Source organism: Mustela nigripes, chromosome 4 (genome assembly GCF_022355385.1).
Source record: "Mustela nigripes isolate SB6536 chromosome 4, MUSNIG.SB6536, whole genome shotgun sequence".
Taxonomy (NCBI): Eukaryota; Metazoa; Chordata; class Mammalia; order Carnivora; family Mustelidae; genus Mustela; species Mustela nigripes.
Genome location: NC_081560.1, coordinates 50,306,122 through 50,322,970, shown reverse-complemented (window position 1 = coordinate 50,322,970; position 16,849 = coordinate 50,306,122). Strand labels below are relative to the sequence as shown.

Genomic DNA, 16,849 nt, shown 5'->3' with positions numbered 1-16,849 from the left:
AAATTACACCCACAAAGGGCGGTAGGAGTTGGAATTCTTAGATATCATTGCAGAAGTAAAAATATGACCAAGAAAGAGATGTGTCCTCACTTTACTATATTACAAAAATAAACTTGTTCATTATTGAGTAAGCACAATGTAGTGGTTGTATATAGGTAGCTCACAAGAAACTACCCAATCAGAATAAAATCTCACAATTTATACAGCTAAATTAATTATAATGCCTTTATGCCATGCTGTTTTTAGCTAGCATGTAACAAACATGAGGCTTTAGGATCAATAGTAGCCTGTTTGCTTTTGGCAGCACAATTACTGCTTGTTATTTGGATTAATTGTAACCAGTTTTCTGTAGGAGGACTTGTCATCACAGTTTGTGGCTAGATCCTTCTTGGTTGAGTTTTTTTTTTTTTTTTTTTTTAGTCTCTCACCCTAAGTTCACTCAGGAATTGGCGATTTGTTTAATTAGTTATCTTCATCCAAAAGAATAATAAAATTTATTTTCTGAAAGAACAAGTAGTTTTACCTACGTTAAGGTCCTAAAGGTGAAGAAGCTCTCTCTTCCTAGGTGTTTACATACCGCAAGGGATCAAGCCCAGACCTCTCAGAGAGTCTTACATTCTTAAAGGCTAGAGTGAGGACTTCGGCCATTTTGATTTTCACAGGAAAAACTTAGAAGGGGGAAACAAGAGAAATGGTGTCATTTTCCTTTATAAACAAAGAAAATTTTTATTTACCTTTTGAATGTATAATATGAAATGATATTTAAAACATTTAGATAAAGTAGAAAACAGAAGTGTTTGTAATGAACAAGAGACTATCAAAAACAACCAGGCAGTTTTTTTTTTTTTTTTTTAAGGATTTTATTTGACAGAGAAAGAGTACAAGCAGGAGGAGCAGTAGGAAGAGGGAGAAGCAGGCTCCCCTGAGCGAGCTTGATGCGGGGCTCCATCCCAGGACCCTGGGATCATGACCCGAACAAAAGGCAGAACCTTAACCCATTGAGTCACCCAGGCACCCCAACCAGGCAGATTTTTTAAAAAGCCAAAGCTAACTTGTAGAAATAAAAATTATGATCATTGAATTAAACTGCATATAGTATGATAAGCAGACATTTATTATCTTACAGTTCCTGTAGAAGCAGCTTAGCTGAGTTTTGGTTCTGGCTGTGTTTGCAGTCGAACTGTTGAACAGAGATATAGCTATCTGAGGTGTCAAATAGGACTGGAGAATCCAAGTCTCTCTGCCTACTTGTTATCTCTGTCAAATAAATAAATGAAATCTTAAAAAAAAGAAGAAAGAAAGAAAGAACTCAGTTTGCACAGCAGATCCCTGAAATTGGTGGGCTTGACTTCCTGGCAAATTGCTGCATTTTTCCACTTTTCTATTCAGGACCACTATAAATGCTGAGATATAGATGCATACCAAAATAAAAGCATTCGTTGTGTTCTAAAGTGTTTTTTTTTTTTTTTAACTTATTGTTTGTGTAAACTACTTTTTGAGGCAGCAACTTTCAAGTCTGAAAAGGAAGTGATGTTTCCATTAATCTTTTTCTGGGGGAAACCTTAATTCTATAAGATCAGTGCTCTAACCCCTGAGCTATGGAGGCTTCCCCTGGGGGAAACCTTAATTCTAAAGATTTAACATCCTCTAAGTAAAGTTTAACATAGCAATATTCCATAAGCAGCCTTTTTATTGTCAGACCATTTTAATATAGTAGAAGGTATACATTAATATTTAAAAATATATGTATACATAACAACTACAGCATATAAATCCAAAAAAACATCGTACACTGGTCATGTATGACAGATTTAAACCACTTGTAGGGAATGTAATGGTTTGGGTTTCAGTGAGGTTTTCTATGTTGGGGTTTTAATGTCAGCTCTCTCCAGTACAAACCTTCTTTTTGGTATCTGTGAGTTTTGGAAATGTTTTTATGTCATAAATGTTTGATCTTTTGTTGGGTAACAAGGTGGGGATGCATAGGTAGATAGCAAGCTTTGTTCTTAATCTTGTATTCTGAATGTTTGTCCTTTGTTAGATATGTGGTGTACAAAATATTTTCTTCCAATTTGTAGCATAGCTTTTCATCCTCTTAACAGGCTCTTTTATACAGCAAAATTTCTAAGTTTTTTTTTTTTTTTTTAATTTTTTTTAATTTTTTTTAAAAGATTTTATTTATTTATTTGTCAGAGAGAGAGAGCGAGCGAGAGCGAGCACAGGCAGACAGAGTGGAAGGCAGAGTCAGAGGGAGAAGCAGGCTCCCCGCAGAGCAAGGAGCCAGATGTGGGACTCGATCCCAGGACGCTGGGATCATGACCTGAGCCGAAGGCAGCTGCTTAACCAACTGAGCCACCCAGGTGTCCCCAAAATTTCTAAGTTTTGATGAAGTCCCCTTCATCAGTTCTTTCTTTTATGTATCACATTTTTGGCATCAAGTCTAAGAATATATGTCTGAATAGAGCACATCTAACAAACATTTTCTCTGTAAGGCACATCCCAGACTTCTTGCACTTAGGGATATTAGATAGCACTTCAGCACTGAACTTGGGGACTGTCTTAAACAGCAAAATTACCAAAAAAAATACAAAAGTGTGAAAAACGTGGCATGAAGTAGAGCGTGAAAAGGACGTTTGTATAATTAATTGTATAATTAATTAATTATTATTTTTAAAAAAGATTTAATTTATTTATTTGACAGAGAGAGATCACAAGTAGGCAGAGAGGCAGGCAGAGAGAGAGAGAGGAGGAAGCAGACTCCCTGCTGAGCAGAGAGCCCGATGCAGGACTCGATCCCAGGACCCTGAGATCATGACCTGAGCCGAAGGCAGCGGCCTAACCACCCAGGCTCCTGAAAAGGACGTTTTTAATATGAGAACTAAAATAAGAGAATAAGAGGGCAGTGTGTAGCCTTGTTCAACCTCAGCTGTGAATTCTTTCTGTCCTGGAGAGTTGATGTATGTCAGTTTTCTGGTAGCCTGGTGTGGAAGGAGGCTGTACCTGTCAGCACTGAGGAGTTGGTATTTATAAGAACATTGTGCTGGTTATTTTCTTCTTATCTGTCTACATCCATTTTCCACCATTCTTTGCCTTAGTACAGTGGAATCGAAGGATACATCACATGCACCTCCTTACTCTTTGGGTTCTGGTTGGGTTTATCAGCAGGAGGCACTGTAACACTGGACTTGACCTCTCCTAAAGGGCTGGGAGTAGTACGATTTCCTAAACCTTTTGAGCCTGTGTAAATCAGGCTGTTTTCCCAAATGCCAGTTCATAGTTCTTAGTATCTTCAGCCAGTTAGAATCTATCTTTCATTTATCTCCTTTCCAGAATGTTCCTAATGTCTTGGCTCTATTCCCCCTACTGACCAGGCTGGTTTATACTTTTTTGTGTAGGATAAAACGAACAAAAAAATACAGTAAAAAAAATGAAATAATTTGCCATAGTTTTAACATGCTATTTGGAGTAAGAAAGAATAGATGCATGGATTCAATATATCTTTTTTTTTTTTTTTTTTTTTTTTTTAAAGTTTTTTCCTTTTTTTTTTAAAGAGAAAAAACAAAAATATAAAGAGGGAGGCAGAGAGAGAGAGAGAGAGAGAGGGAAGCAGGCTCCCTGCCAAGCAGAGAGCCCAATGCGGGACTCGATCCCAGGACCCTGAGATCATGACCTGAGCCGAAGGCAGCGGCTTAACCCACTGAGCCACCCAGGTGCCCCGGATTCAATATATCTTAATCTGGAAGTCTCCATAAATATTTATCAAAGTTGAGCTTATGATGAGCATACTTGGAGGATAGGTATTCGCTGTCACCTAGTGAGGCCTTACAACCAGAGAGTTAGGAGTAGGTCTGACATCCTCTTAGGAGTATTGAGGAGTTAGGGCTATGGGCATTCACTCTACCCACCTCTATGCAGGAGTGATACAGCCTTCTCTCTTCACACATACCCACATAGAGGTGGGTAGAGTGAATGCCCATAGTCCTAATGTAGTTCTGTGTGCCTGCAATCAAGGGGAAAATGTATAATTAAAACCCCCAATTCCCATACTTCAGAGTCCCATCTTCCAGAGTTTTTCAGAATTGTAGTCTGATAATAACCTGTATGATAAAAAGATCAAATTAATTTGAGAAATGTGTATATCCCTCTCTTCCCCTCACGTTCCCAGATATGTTTCATATTAAAGTCTGTGGAGAATTCTGTGATTAGTAATGTGATGGTTTTGTTGCCCTTAGTTTTCTCCAATATTATTTTTATCATGTAACTTTTTGCATCCCATAATACCTAATATAACAAGGGCTCTAAAGTTGAGATTGAAAAAAAATTCCATAATTTTGGTCCAGAATAGTTTTAAAGGAGGTGTAATTAAATGATATGATCAGGAAACATAAAAAATAAATGAAATCTCAACAAAACACTCCTTAGAAATTCCTTATGAACTCTTCTTGATAAACTATGTCTAAAATAAGCCTTTTGGCACATTAAATGAGTTGACTTGCATTTGAGGGTTAGCCAAACTCTTGGTAGACCCCTTCCAAAAATATATGGCTTTAGAGTAATTGCTATCAAGCCGTCTGCTATGATGTATATGTTTATGTCCCCCTAAAATTCATATGTTAAAATCCTAACTCCTAAAGTTTATTAGGAGGTAGGACCTTTGGGAGGTGATTATTTCATGAAGGTGGATCCTTCATGAATAGGTTTAGTGCCCTTACAAAAGAGGCCCTGGAGAGATCCCTTGCCCCTTCCACCTTGTGAGGTTACAGGGAGAAGATGGCCATCAGTGAGGAAGCAGACACCAAGTCTGCCAGTGCTATGACCTTGGACTTCCACCCTCTAGAACTGTGAGAAGTAAGTGTTGTTGGTAAGAGGTCTAGTTTATGGAATTTTATTTTAGCAGCCCAAATAGACTAAGACACCATCCTTTCTTGCCACAATTAGAACTAACCAGTTACTAATTAAAGCCATTGTTAGATTTTCATAATAAAATCAATTTTTTCCCTGCATAAAAGAAATAATTATGTTTCTCTGTCAGGGAGCTAAAGGAAAAGAAACATCTAGCTTTGAATGTGTGCATGCAAAGCATTTTCGGTTTCATTTTTTCTACCAACTTATTTTGTCCACATGTTTACTTAAAAAAAAAAAAACAAAAAACCAGGGCCCATATATTTAATTTATTAAGTTAATGTAATTTATAGAGCTGTCTCGCAATTAACTGGGCATTTGAGTTTTGTCTTTTGTATTTGGTGTTATTTTGTACAAATATTTACAGAAGGGGACAGGGTTCACATTTATTAAGGTACTATAGTTGTATAGACATCTGTCAGTTACTGGGCATAGAAATTTCAACTACTCATTTTTGTAAAACAGTGAGGTAAATTTTGTCATACACATTGATTTTCAAGATTTTGGAAAATTTCCTTGGAGTATAATTTGAAAATGAGATTAAAGACTTTAAATTTTTCTCATTCTAATATTTTATTGAAATTGTTAAACTTTTCAAGAATTAAGAACACCTCCTTTTCTGGGTTCCTCTGACCAGATCCTAACTTAAATTCCTGAAAACATAAACTTCATTAGCAAGATCATTATGGCTCTTCTAGAAAACAGAATCCAACAACATGAAGAACTGTTATAGTTTTACTTTCCTTGCAAGAAGCTGGGTTTCAAAGGAAGGGATGAATATCTCAATTGTAGAAATAATAGGAATTATGGCCATAGAATTGGTGTTTCATCCCTGAATGCTCCTTATCCCTGAGATCTTTATGGTCTTGTAGAATTGATTTATGGAAACGTTTTTGTGCACCAGTTTTTGAAAAATTATTCTTAAGCTCCAGCAGGTCAGTCTGAGGCTTGGCCACTCCAGCTCTAGGAATCCAACCCAGAATAGGTCTTGTTTCTTCATCGTTTTCTATGTCCAAGGACAACTGTTCTTCTCGCTTACTTAAAAAATGTTCTAAATCTAAAGCTTCCAAGTCTGGTTTACTTTCTAAAATACTAGGCTTATTAAGGCTAACAGAGTTTTGACACATACTACACTGGTCACGTATGACAGATTTAAACCGCTCATATGGAATATAATGGTTTGGGTTACAGTAAGGTATATGTTGGGGTTTTAATGCCAGCTGTCTCCAGTACAAATCTTCTATCTTTTTAGTATCTGTGATTTTTGGAAATGTTTTTATGTCACAAATGTTAGCCAGATCTTTTGTTGGGCAACTAGGTGGGGATGCATAGGCAGATAGCAGTTGTTCTTGCTTAATCTTGTCTTCAATTTCCTGTTTTTTATGGGTGGCTCCCGGCAGTGTGTTATCACGAAGTGCCATCATTTCTGTAGAACTGGGTATAAAGGTATGAAAAGTACACAAAACTCTAGGGGTACAATCTGGACAGGAAGGTGGTTTTTGCTGGACAGTAGCCTCTAGAGGACGTCGGTTCTGAATCAGTCGAGCAATTCGTCCTTCCAAGGGCCTTGGAGGTTTTAAAACAGGATGGAATTTTTCTTGCTGTAGTGGTGGGATAAAAAGGAGGAAATCAGTTAATAAATCTGGCATTGTAAGTTTATCACTACAAGTGGCAGGTCAAATTCGTACCCATTTTCACTGAGTAAACACGGGATGGGTGTAGGAGTGCATATTGCAATGTTTATTTATTTATTTATAGACATTGATATTTATGCCATAGTAAACACATGTTTTTCTCTTCTACTCATATGGAAAGGGGATAGATATTTTTACTTGGCTATAGAAAAACTCCTCTTTGTAGGAAGTCTTTTCTTTCAAACTTTTAGAGATATTGAAGGGATCTCAGGAGCAAGACTTCTGCCATCCTGAACAGATGATGGTAACAGTTATGTGCAGTTTTTAAAATCTCAGTGAAAGCTTTCTTTATTTGGCCAGCCCAGCCGTTCTTAAACCTTGGTTGAATCAGAATCAGCTTTAGAGCTGGGAGAAAAATGAGATTCCTAAGCTTGATCCTCTGAGATTGTGATTCAGAGGTTCTGCAGTAGGGCTCAGGAATCTGCTTTTTTAACAAGCATCTTGGGTGAATGCTGAGGCCAGTGATGTGCTGTGCTTAGAAAAACACCCATCTGTGGGGAGCTTGTCATGTCTGTGCTTTTTGAGATGTTTTACAAATATTGTGAAGTCTGTCTGGTAACTGCAAAAGTAGTGTGGGTATTTAAAAGGTTATTCATAGATGTCTGTGGTGGGGGGACAGGAGGAAGAGGGAGGAGTTGATGAAGAAGGGGCAGGTGGAAACTTCCTGGGATGATAGTAATGTTCATTATATCCGTAAGTGGTTGGGTTACAAAAATATGTGCATTTGTCAGAACTCATAGAATGTATGCTTAAAATTTGTGCAATTTCATTGAATGTGTACTTGCCTTAAAAGAAAAACTGCAACAAATTGAGCTGTTTAATTGTATGCATGCTGAATATTTAAAGCTGAAGTAGCCTGTTGTCTGCAATTTACTCTGACATGTGTAAAACATAATAAAGTGTATTGATGGATGGTTGGAGGGATAGAAAGATGGGTAGATTATGTGATAAAAGAAGTATGGTAAAATGCTAATGGTAGAATCTAGATGGTGGGTAGATCAATGTTAACTGCAAAATTATTTCAACTTTCCATATGTTTGAAAATTTTAATGACAGTATATTGAAGAAAAATTTAAAAAGAATGGATGGGGGCGCCTGGGTGGCTCAGTGGGTTAAGCCGTTGCCTTTGGCTCAGGTCGTGATCTCAGGGTCCTGGGATCGAGTTCCGCATCGGGCTCTCTGCTCAGCAGGGAGCCTGCTTCCCTTCCTCTCTCTCTGCCTGCCTCTCCGTCTACTTGTGATTTCTCTCTGTCAAATAAATAAATAAAATCTTAAAAAAAAAAAAAAAAAGAATGGATGGATGGTGAGGATGGAATTGATAGCAGAGATAATACAAACGAGAATGGTGACAAACTATATTTTGGATTTAGAAAACAAAATGGATTTAGGAGTGTCTTCTTGGATCCTAATTTGCTTGGAGTTGGAGGAATTTCCATGTTATTAACAGATCTGTTATAACCTTTAGGCAATCAGGTTTGAGTAGATACTATGAAGAAAAAAGAAACTCCAGCTCTTTGAAATACTGTGTTAAATTTTGATAAGGTAAAAATCTAAGTTGTATCATATCCAATTTACAGTGTCCTTTTATGCAAAAAGCAGTTTTAGTATCTGTATTTCATTCTACTACAACAAAATATTCTAACACTTTGTACCACTACAACATGCATTCCCAGAGTGTTGTCTTTTAGAAACCAGCAAGACTCACTAAAACTTACTTTTAAACTAACTATTTTAGGCATATTTTATCTTATTAATAAAAATTTAGTTGATGATTTATTGCAGAATAATTTTGCATATAATACACTTGACAACCATCCTTTGTATAATTATATGTGTATTTTTTGGTAAACATGATAAAGCTGCTTTCCTATAGGGTCAAATCTGTGGAAATCTGGACAGCTGCTAAACATGCTTGACAATGTCAGTGTATGTATAGTGTTTTCTAGTATTAGAGAATATTTGCTGCAAGTGTAACATAAAGGAGAAAACCCTTCGGTGAATGATAAAGCACAGTTTGTGTAACCACTTCAGGTGTTTCAGTTTTATCACCTTGGGAAATAACTGAAGCTAATGTAAAATAAATGAGTTCAGTCTAAAAAGAGTTCATACTGAAATATCTTATAATTACTTTTTATGGATCTTTCCACAGTTTATATCTTTGAAAATACTAATTTTGTTTTAAAAACTTTGTAGTTTTATAGGATAAAATATAGGCCCTAAATAAAACAACATATGTGTATACTATTACATCATTATATTTCAAGTAAATCAACAGATGATAATTTCTGTTACTAAGGGCTTGATCATTTCTTTCAGGTCATTTCACATAACTGATTAAAAAATCTGTATTAATATTGGCAGAGAATTTATTGCTTTCAATTTTAATTCAGCAAACTAATTATTGTGGGTATTAGGAAGAGGCCCTATCTCTTCAAAAGCAGTGATACTGTACAAGATACACAAATATATAAAGATGCATGGAATTTATTAAGAATCGCATTAAAGGGTAAGCATTTGTAAACTGACTCCTTTGTAAATTTTAGAAGAATAGTATAGTAGAAAATCTGTTTAAAAAAAGAAAACATAAAACACCAGCGCTGTGAATAGGAAAAGAAACCTTGCCTGTTTTTGAAATAGTGGACAAGGGTATTCAAACTGGTTCAACTCAATTCAGAATTAACTTCTAAGATGAGTTAAATTTTCCCTTTGCTAACTTCGTCACCACGACTCATGAAGTAAAGAAAAAGTGGTAGGAGCCTAACACCTGGATACTTTCACCCTAAATAACTGAGAGTTGACTGCAATTACTTACAGGCTCTGGGTCAAATCCTATCTGTCCAGTTAACTCTGCTACCTCCTTTTCATGGTAATCATCCAGTTCAAGGGGGTTCATGGGCCCCAGACCTTAATGAAAACATCACATCTTATTACATTGTTAGAGTAAATGAAAGATGACACTTAAATGACCTTTTATAGAAAAACTTACCCATTTCCCTTTGTAATATAATTAAAACAAATAAAATGAATTTTACCTCCCAGTTTCTCACTAAGAGAAGCTTACCACCCACCCTAACTTCTTTTAGTACTTTGATTAAGAAACAGGGAAAAACACTAGAAGATATAAGCTATATAGATATAAGAAGATATCATTTATTTATGTTTTAAATCTGTCAGTATATAAGATATAACAACATTTCTCAAATATTCTAATTTTGTTATTTTTACTTGGATTAAAGTAAACCCATACCTGTAAAATCATGAGTGTACGAAGTGATCCAATGGGACCTCTCAAGATTTCTTTGTATGTTGGCTTCTCTTAGAGAGCTAATAGGGTCCCACGAATTTAAAGTAGTGTTAGGAGCGAAGGTTTTAGGAGGTTTTGGGTAGAATATAGGCTTGTTTTTCTCAACGCATTTAGGAAACTAGAACATGAACATAAGAGTTTATCATCATTAATGTTACCTAGTAGAATAAGGGCTGATTGACTATGTCAGTAGGAAGGAGGGTAAAGGAAATTCTAAGCTGAAATCAGATATTGTTTCTTTCCTTCATTAGTTACTAATGTTCTTCAACTTAACCATATTTAGAGTTAAATACAATATTTTATCAAAGGAATGGTGAGGTCTTTTCTGAAAGTTTTTTTTTTTTTTTTTTTTGCTTTAGCAGGGACTCTGTCTGATAATGTACATTGGAGAAATGTCCCTGGGAATACTCTACCTCCAGTAACATTTTGTTAGAGATATAAAGGCTCTGAGGTACCCCTTTGGCTAAATACAGCCAAAGTTGTGCGCCTCCTACTTCCTTTTCCTTGCCTGAAATGGCACCATTTGATATGTTAATTTTTTTTTTTTTTAAGAGAACAGGAGGCAGGGAAGAGGAAAGGGAGAAAGAATCTTAAGCAGACTCCACGCCCAGCTCGACACTGCTCATTCGACCTGAGCCTAAATCAAGAGTCTGATGCTTAACCAACTGAGTCCCATTTTATTGATTTCTGATGAAGTTTAAGTCACTCAAATTCAAATAAAAATTTTTATTCTGTTGACATAACTGTTTACTATGGATTTTATTTTGTATTTTCAAAAGGAGGTATAAAAGTAAATGACTGAGTTTCATTGTAGTCTTTTTGGCTGTTTAGAAATTCACTTTTTCTCAGATTGATAACACTCAATAATATTTACTGAGTACCTATATGGGCAAGGTAGTTGCAGGGAACAAGGATGGATCAGAAACAAGTCATCCAGGAATATTGACTAGAGGGGAGATAAGGCATGGACATAAATGACTATAAGATGAAAAGTAACTCTTGGTTATAAAAGAGGTTAAGAAAGAATTATTTGTTAAAAAAAAAAGTAAGAATTATTTGTAAATTCAGAGGAGGAAGAGATTGATTCCAGCTGAACAGGGAAGTAGGGCTGGGAGCAGAGAAGGGACACAAGAGACCATGTTATGTTATATTACAGAAATAGGCCTTAAAGGACATGCAGAGATGGGGAGGCCCAAGGAATAGTAAGAGCAAAGGTATGGATGGTGGTGGAAGTATTGAATTAACTTTCTTGAACACTATGCATTTGTCCTGACAGTCAGGCCCACCCTTACCATTTGCAGGTCTTAGGGCTAGAGTATAGTGAGAGCCCACATTCCGTCAGTCTAACTAGCTTAATTTATAAATTAAGCAAATAAGCTGCAAAGAAATAAAATGTGTTTCATCCTTCTACCTTGACAAAATACCTTCATGACAACTTGGAAGACCACGTTCAAATTTAGACTTCTTCAACTATCCTAATTCTGTATTGGGATATGGTAGTTCAGAAAGAGCTAGCTGGTAGCCTTTGACCTCAGCATCTCTTACGGCTTTCTTCCTGCCCCCAATTCCATCTCAAATGATGAAGTGTCTTGAATATAAGGGTACCCGGGCCCTAGGTTCAAGCTCCATTATGCCTTTTACCTCTGCTTCCAGCAAAGAGCCACCACTTGGCCACCCCTTTGAGCTAGAGGTATATACTAGCTTAGAAGCAGTGTCAACCCCGGGAGGATGGACCTGAGGAAGAGGCCCCCACGAAGGCCCTAGTACTGGGGTCAGTGCCATTTTGTCAAGGATTTCTTCAGTCCAACATCAGGCTGGGGTGGGAGACTGGGGAACATGGGCTCTTGATAGATAGATCCCCTTATACCCACAAACATTCTGTGCCATAGGGAGGGGTACAGCCAGAGGAAGGCTAGGGCTGGGCCGAAAGGCATGGAGCCTTCTAAAGTTCTGGATCTAAGGATGATGCTGATTATAGCAAGCTTTTGAAGTTGGAATGATTCCCATTTTCCATATATGGAACAGTCATGGTAAAAGGCACTTGACAGAAGACTGTTTTAAGTATTAAGTAATCACCTCTATAAATCTTTAACAAATATGTGGCTTGTCTATTCTTTGTTCTCTCTCTCTCTCTCTTTTAAAATATTTTATTTATTTATTTGACGAAGAGAGAGAGCACAGCATGGGGAGCTGCAAGCAGAGGAAGAAGGAGAAGCAGACCCCCACAGAGCACGGAGTCCGACATGGGGCTCCATCCTAGGACTCTGGGATCATGACCTGAGCTGAAGGCAGACACTTAACAACTGAGCCACCCAGGTGCCCCATTCTTTGTTCTCTTGGTCATGATTTGCAAAGGCAACTTAGAAATCAGGACTTTAAAAAAAAAATATTGTTCCAAGGGGCTGGATTAACCCTGTGTCTTAATCTAATTTAAAGAACTGTAATGATCTACTGAAATACAGGCAAGGGTACAGAGGAAGAAAGGAGGGGATGTGAGATTTTATTGGAGCCTGTGGTGTCTTGGAAAGAGTTTAAAGAGTCAGGAATAGGGACACCTAGATGGCTCAGTCAGGTAAGTGTCTGCCTTTGGTTCAGGTCTTGGTTCAAGTCCCACATCCAGCTCCTTGGACAGTGGGGAGCTTGCTTTTCCCTCTGTCTACCACTACCCCTGCTTGTACACTCTCTCTCTGACAAATAAAATCTTAAAAAAAAAAAAAAAAGAGGAATATTTGAGAGTGGAGAGCTGGCCGATTTTCGGTATGTTAAGGCAATGGTATATGGTATTCTGAGAGGATGGTGAGGGGGGGCTGCTGGTGATCATCCATCCACTCGATAGGAAATTTGTTGATCCAATGTCCTATTCACAGGGTGACGTTTGTGTTTGATACGCAAGACAAGTACAAAAGCAGGAAGGAATTCCGGTTCCCGAGATATTATATAGCTAGGCAGATACTCCAGTCTACAAAGGAGTGGTGTCATTTGTTTTAACTGAGGAATACATTTTCAGAGGAGTGGTGCCATATAAATTGTAGTTACATTCCCTGGTAGCCCATAAAGTCTATGTAACTCATAAGTCGCCTAATAAACATTTGCTGAATACCTGGTACATGCACAGCTATATGCAGGCATCTAAGGGTCTGTGATAAGGACCAAAACTCCATAAGTTGCCATAGAATAACAGAAATTAATACTATTACAATACATTAAAAAACCCAAGAAATTAAATATCGTTTTTTGTTCTTAGTCTTAAATGATGGCACTTAATCAGGTTTAATAGGGGGAATAAGAACAGGTTTATTTTGGAGACCACTCTGCCCTTTGGAGAGCTTAGTACGGCTATCCTGGCTCCTTAGTGGATCATGCTTCACTTAATTCTTTTATATCAGCATCATTTTACATTAAGTTGTGATTAGAAATTATTTCATTTATATACGAAATGAATAGAGAACACAAAAGAGAGTGTGTGTGTAAATAAGAGATGAGAGACTGGTAACTAGCTAGGACTTGGGAAGAGAGAGATGAAGGGAGAAGAGGTTGCACAATAGAAGGAAAGTCTGCCTGTGATGGAGGAGAAAGAGTGGAGGGGCAAGACCATAAATGGGGAAGCCTGCAGGGTAGAGAAGAGAGAGCCTACCAGTTTATGTCCCATTCTGGATGCGTTAGCTGTTGCTGGAGATGAGCAGGTGGGAGGGTGGGGCCCAGGGTCCAGGTGGTGATGGGAAGGTGAACTGTGGGCAGCCAGTTATTTGATGACACATCTTTAAAGGAGGAACCTGTGTCCTTGCCAAATCTATTGTGGTTATTTGAGGATGAGTGTGGATTATGGGTGTTCTTGTGGAGAGACAGAACTGTCCTAGGAATAAGGAATGTAACGTTAGGAGGGGAATGGGCACTTCAGATTAGAAAAACAGCAGGTAGTTCAAGCAGGAAACCACAATCCTCTGTAGGGGTGATAGGAGTGGATGCTCTTTCCAAGAGAAGCCAAAGGTCTTTCCAAATATTTACAGTTAAGGAAAATTGGATAGCAGGCTCAGTTAGGCTTTGAAAACAGTTTGTTGGTTAGAGAGGTTTATGGCACTTGACCTCCGTGGTTATTATATCTCATCATACTGTAAAGATCATTACAAGGGGCAACTGGGTGACTCGGTTGGTTAAGTGTCTGACTCTTAATTTTGGCTCAGGTCATGATCTCAGGGTCATGAGCTTGAGCCCCTATGTTGGGCTCTGAGCTGAGTCTGGAGCAGAAGGCAACTTTAACCCTAAGCTTTCTGTCTACTAATAGTGCTGAGTGCTCTTACATGCATTTCATTCTCAAGACAACCCTACAAGGTAGAGTGCATTACAATTGCTATTTTATCTATGAGGAAACTGAGGTGGTAAAGAGTTAAATGTATTATTCAGGGCCATACAACTGATACATTTTAGAGCCAGGAGCTGTGCCACTTTAAAATGTATACTCTTTACCAAATGTTACACATGTTGTCTTATTGGCTTGGATAGAAACACTAAAATATGGCTTCTGCGGTTTTCTGTTCTATAGCCAGGAGATACATTTTGGAATGACTTAAGTTACTCATGTCCTTACCCCTCCCTCCCACCCTCAGGGAATGACGATTATAATTACGTCATCAGTTATGATGTGAGTAGAGTACAGCCTGAGAATTGGGATTTCTAAAAGCACCTCAGGTAATTCTAATGTGCAGCCAAGGTTGAGCACCACTGTTCGAGCAATAGGAAAGGTAAATACTCTAAAAATATTCTCCTTTAACAAAAATAGAACATTGCAGATAAAGTTGACCACTTCCACCGGTGAAGTGGTGAAAGGCAGGGGAGGACAAGTATAGGTATTATCGTAAAGGGGGAAAAATGAGTCATGAGATACTCCCATCAAGCTCAGTATTAATTTTATTTTTATTTTTTCATCCAGCAAAGTGCAAAACTTGATTAGAATTAGGGATAAACCAGAAAAATAATTGAGAAGTTGACGAGATTAGAATAGATTAAGAAAAGATTAATCATTGGAAGAAGAGTCAGATAAATCAGTCAAAAATATTTATATACAAAGTGCTATGGGAAATATACATATTATAAAATATTCCATTTTTAAAGAGCTTGTAACTTAGTTGAAATATAAAATACATGTGAAAAATTACTGGTTACTCTAAGTGTTAACATAGGGGCACCTGGGTGGCTCGGTGGGTGAGCCTCTGCCTTTGGCTCAGGTCGTGATCCCAGGGTCCTGGGATTGAGCCCCCCATCGGGCTTTCTGCTCAGCGGGGAGCCTGCTTCCTCCTCACCCACCCTCTGCCTGCCTCTCTGCCTACTTGTGATCTCTGTTGAATAAATACATAAAATATTTAATAAAAAAATAAGTGTTATAGAAAGAAGAAGAGAAATCATTTCTATTGGAGTAATAATGCTTATAAATTATAGCACTTTCTATTTTCCAAAATGCTTTTATATCGTTCATATCCTCATATCCTGTGAAAGTTTATAGGACAGATTTTACTGAAATCATATAGGTACATTTTACTAGTGAAAGCTCAGAGAAGAGAAACAATATTTCTTACATCACCAAGAGAACAAATGGCAGAAATCGGAATAACTAGAACACAGGTCTGCTGATTTGGTTCACTTTTTGATGTGCAGCAGAAACAATAAGAGTTGCACTGAGCCCTGAGGAATGAGCAAGTCTGAGATAGGTCAAGGGGCCCTGAAAGGAGAGCACTCCAGGAGTGGGTCATGACCATCCACCTGTTCAGGGACCGGGAGCTGAGCCAGGCTGTAGGAAGGAAGGCAGGCCAGACTCTGAAGGGTCTTTGGAGCTCCGTTAAAGCCTTGGGATTTACACTTAAGTAAAGTGGAGCTAGTCAAGAATGTTGCAAAGGGGCAAGATTTGGGGACAGCAGCGTTTTCCTGAGCAGGATTAAGGGAGGGAGATTGAAAGAAAGAACTGAACCACAGAGCTGGAGACTTGGGCTATTACGTGTAATGACAGAATAGTCTCAAGAATAACTTCTATTTCTAGGTTACTTTGATATACAGCTTGCATGGAAGAATGAAAGAGGTCCAGTAATATAGATGATTCTTTAAGGATTTTTCTTGATGTACAACTTTACAAAGAACAGACACGAAATTGCTTCCTTCAGAGGTGACTGTGTGACACCGCAGGGACCACACTCCAGCCTGCCACAGTCATCGCCTCAAATAAAATTCAAATGTTTCTAGCCTTGTATAATTATTTCTTGCCCACCTCATGGATTCTTAGGTGCAAGACGATGATATATGGAGAATGCTTGGCACTGCCTCTCACAAACTAACTGGTCAATGTCAGCTCTTATAATTTTCAAATGTGTAGATCTTTTCCTTCAGGATTTAAAATTTTTTCTTTCTATCTACCTGGAGTCTTGGTACAGAGGATAAGAGCAAAGACTGGAGTCTGACAAGCTTGAGTTCTATGATTATAAGATATCCACAAACTCTCTGAGCCACAGAAATGGGAATAAGTTTTGGAGTTCATGTAAGGGCTAAGTGATATATTGTATCCAAAGTGCTTAGTGTGTAGCAATTTCTCAATGCACAGTGGCCATTGTTTTACTTTTGATTCTATACAAATATAGTGCTTGGAACAATAAATTGTAAATCTTCCTGAAAAATTTTCATTTACTCTGTATATTTGGAGTTACTTAATATACGGTGAATTATAAGAATAGAGTTGGGGAGTACACAGTGAGTGAAATGCAGCCCTCCACCCTCTTTCAGTGGGGAACCTTTTTTTGTAATCATGGAAATATATAACTGCCCAAAGTATATGAAATCAGCTAAGAAAATAAAGGATGTGTATCATGGTCAAAATCTCGAGTTTTTTAACCAGATAGAAAATAAAAGAATCCATCTTTTGGGTTTTTATAAATGTATACAGTAAAAACATTTTTTACTTTGTTTTAAA

The 16,849-nt window shown here is 37.7% G+C and overlaps 1 protein-coding gene and 1 long non-coding RNA gene across 4 annotated transcripts in view; one reads left to right on the top strand and one right to left on the bottom strand.

Annotated features, from left to right (window-relative positions):
- LOC132015877 (uncharacterized) overlaps window positions 1-16,849 on the top strand; it is a 55,848-nt gene that overhangs the window by 3,694 nt on the left and 35,305 nt on the right. The gene's annotated exons all lie outside the window — the stretch shown is intronic.
- Window positions 5,685-16,849, bottom strand: part of SPMIP4 (sperm microtubule inner protein 4) — a 40,889-nt gene continuing 29,724 nt past the window's right edge. Inside the window, exons 7-9 of the mRNA XM_059396710.1 lie at window positions 9,844-10,018; window positions 9,409-9,500; window positions 5,685-6,503 (exon numbers count right to left, since the gene is read on the bottom strand). Of these exons, the coding sequence (XP_059252693.1) occupies window positions 5,685-6,503; window positions 9,409-9,500; window positions 9,844-10,018 (1,086 nt within the window). The remainder of the gene's footprint in view (window positions 6,504-9,408; window positions 9,501-9,843; window positions 10,019-16,849) is intronic.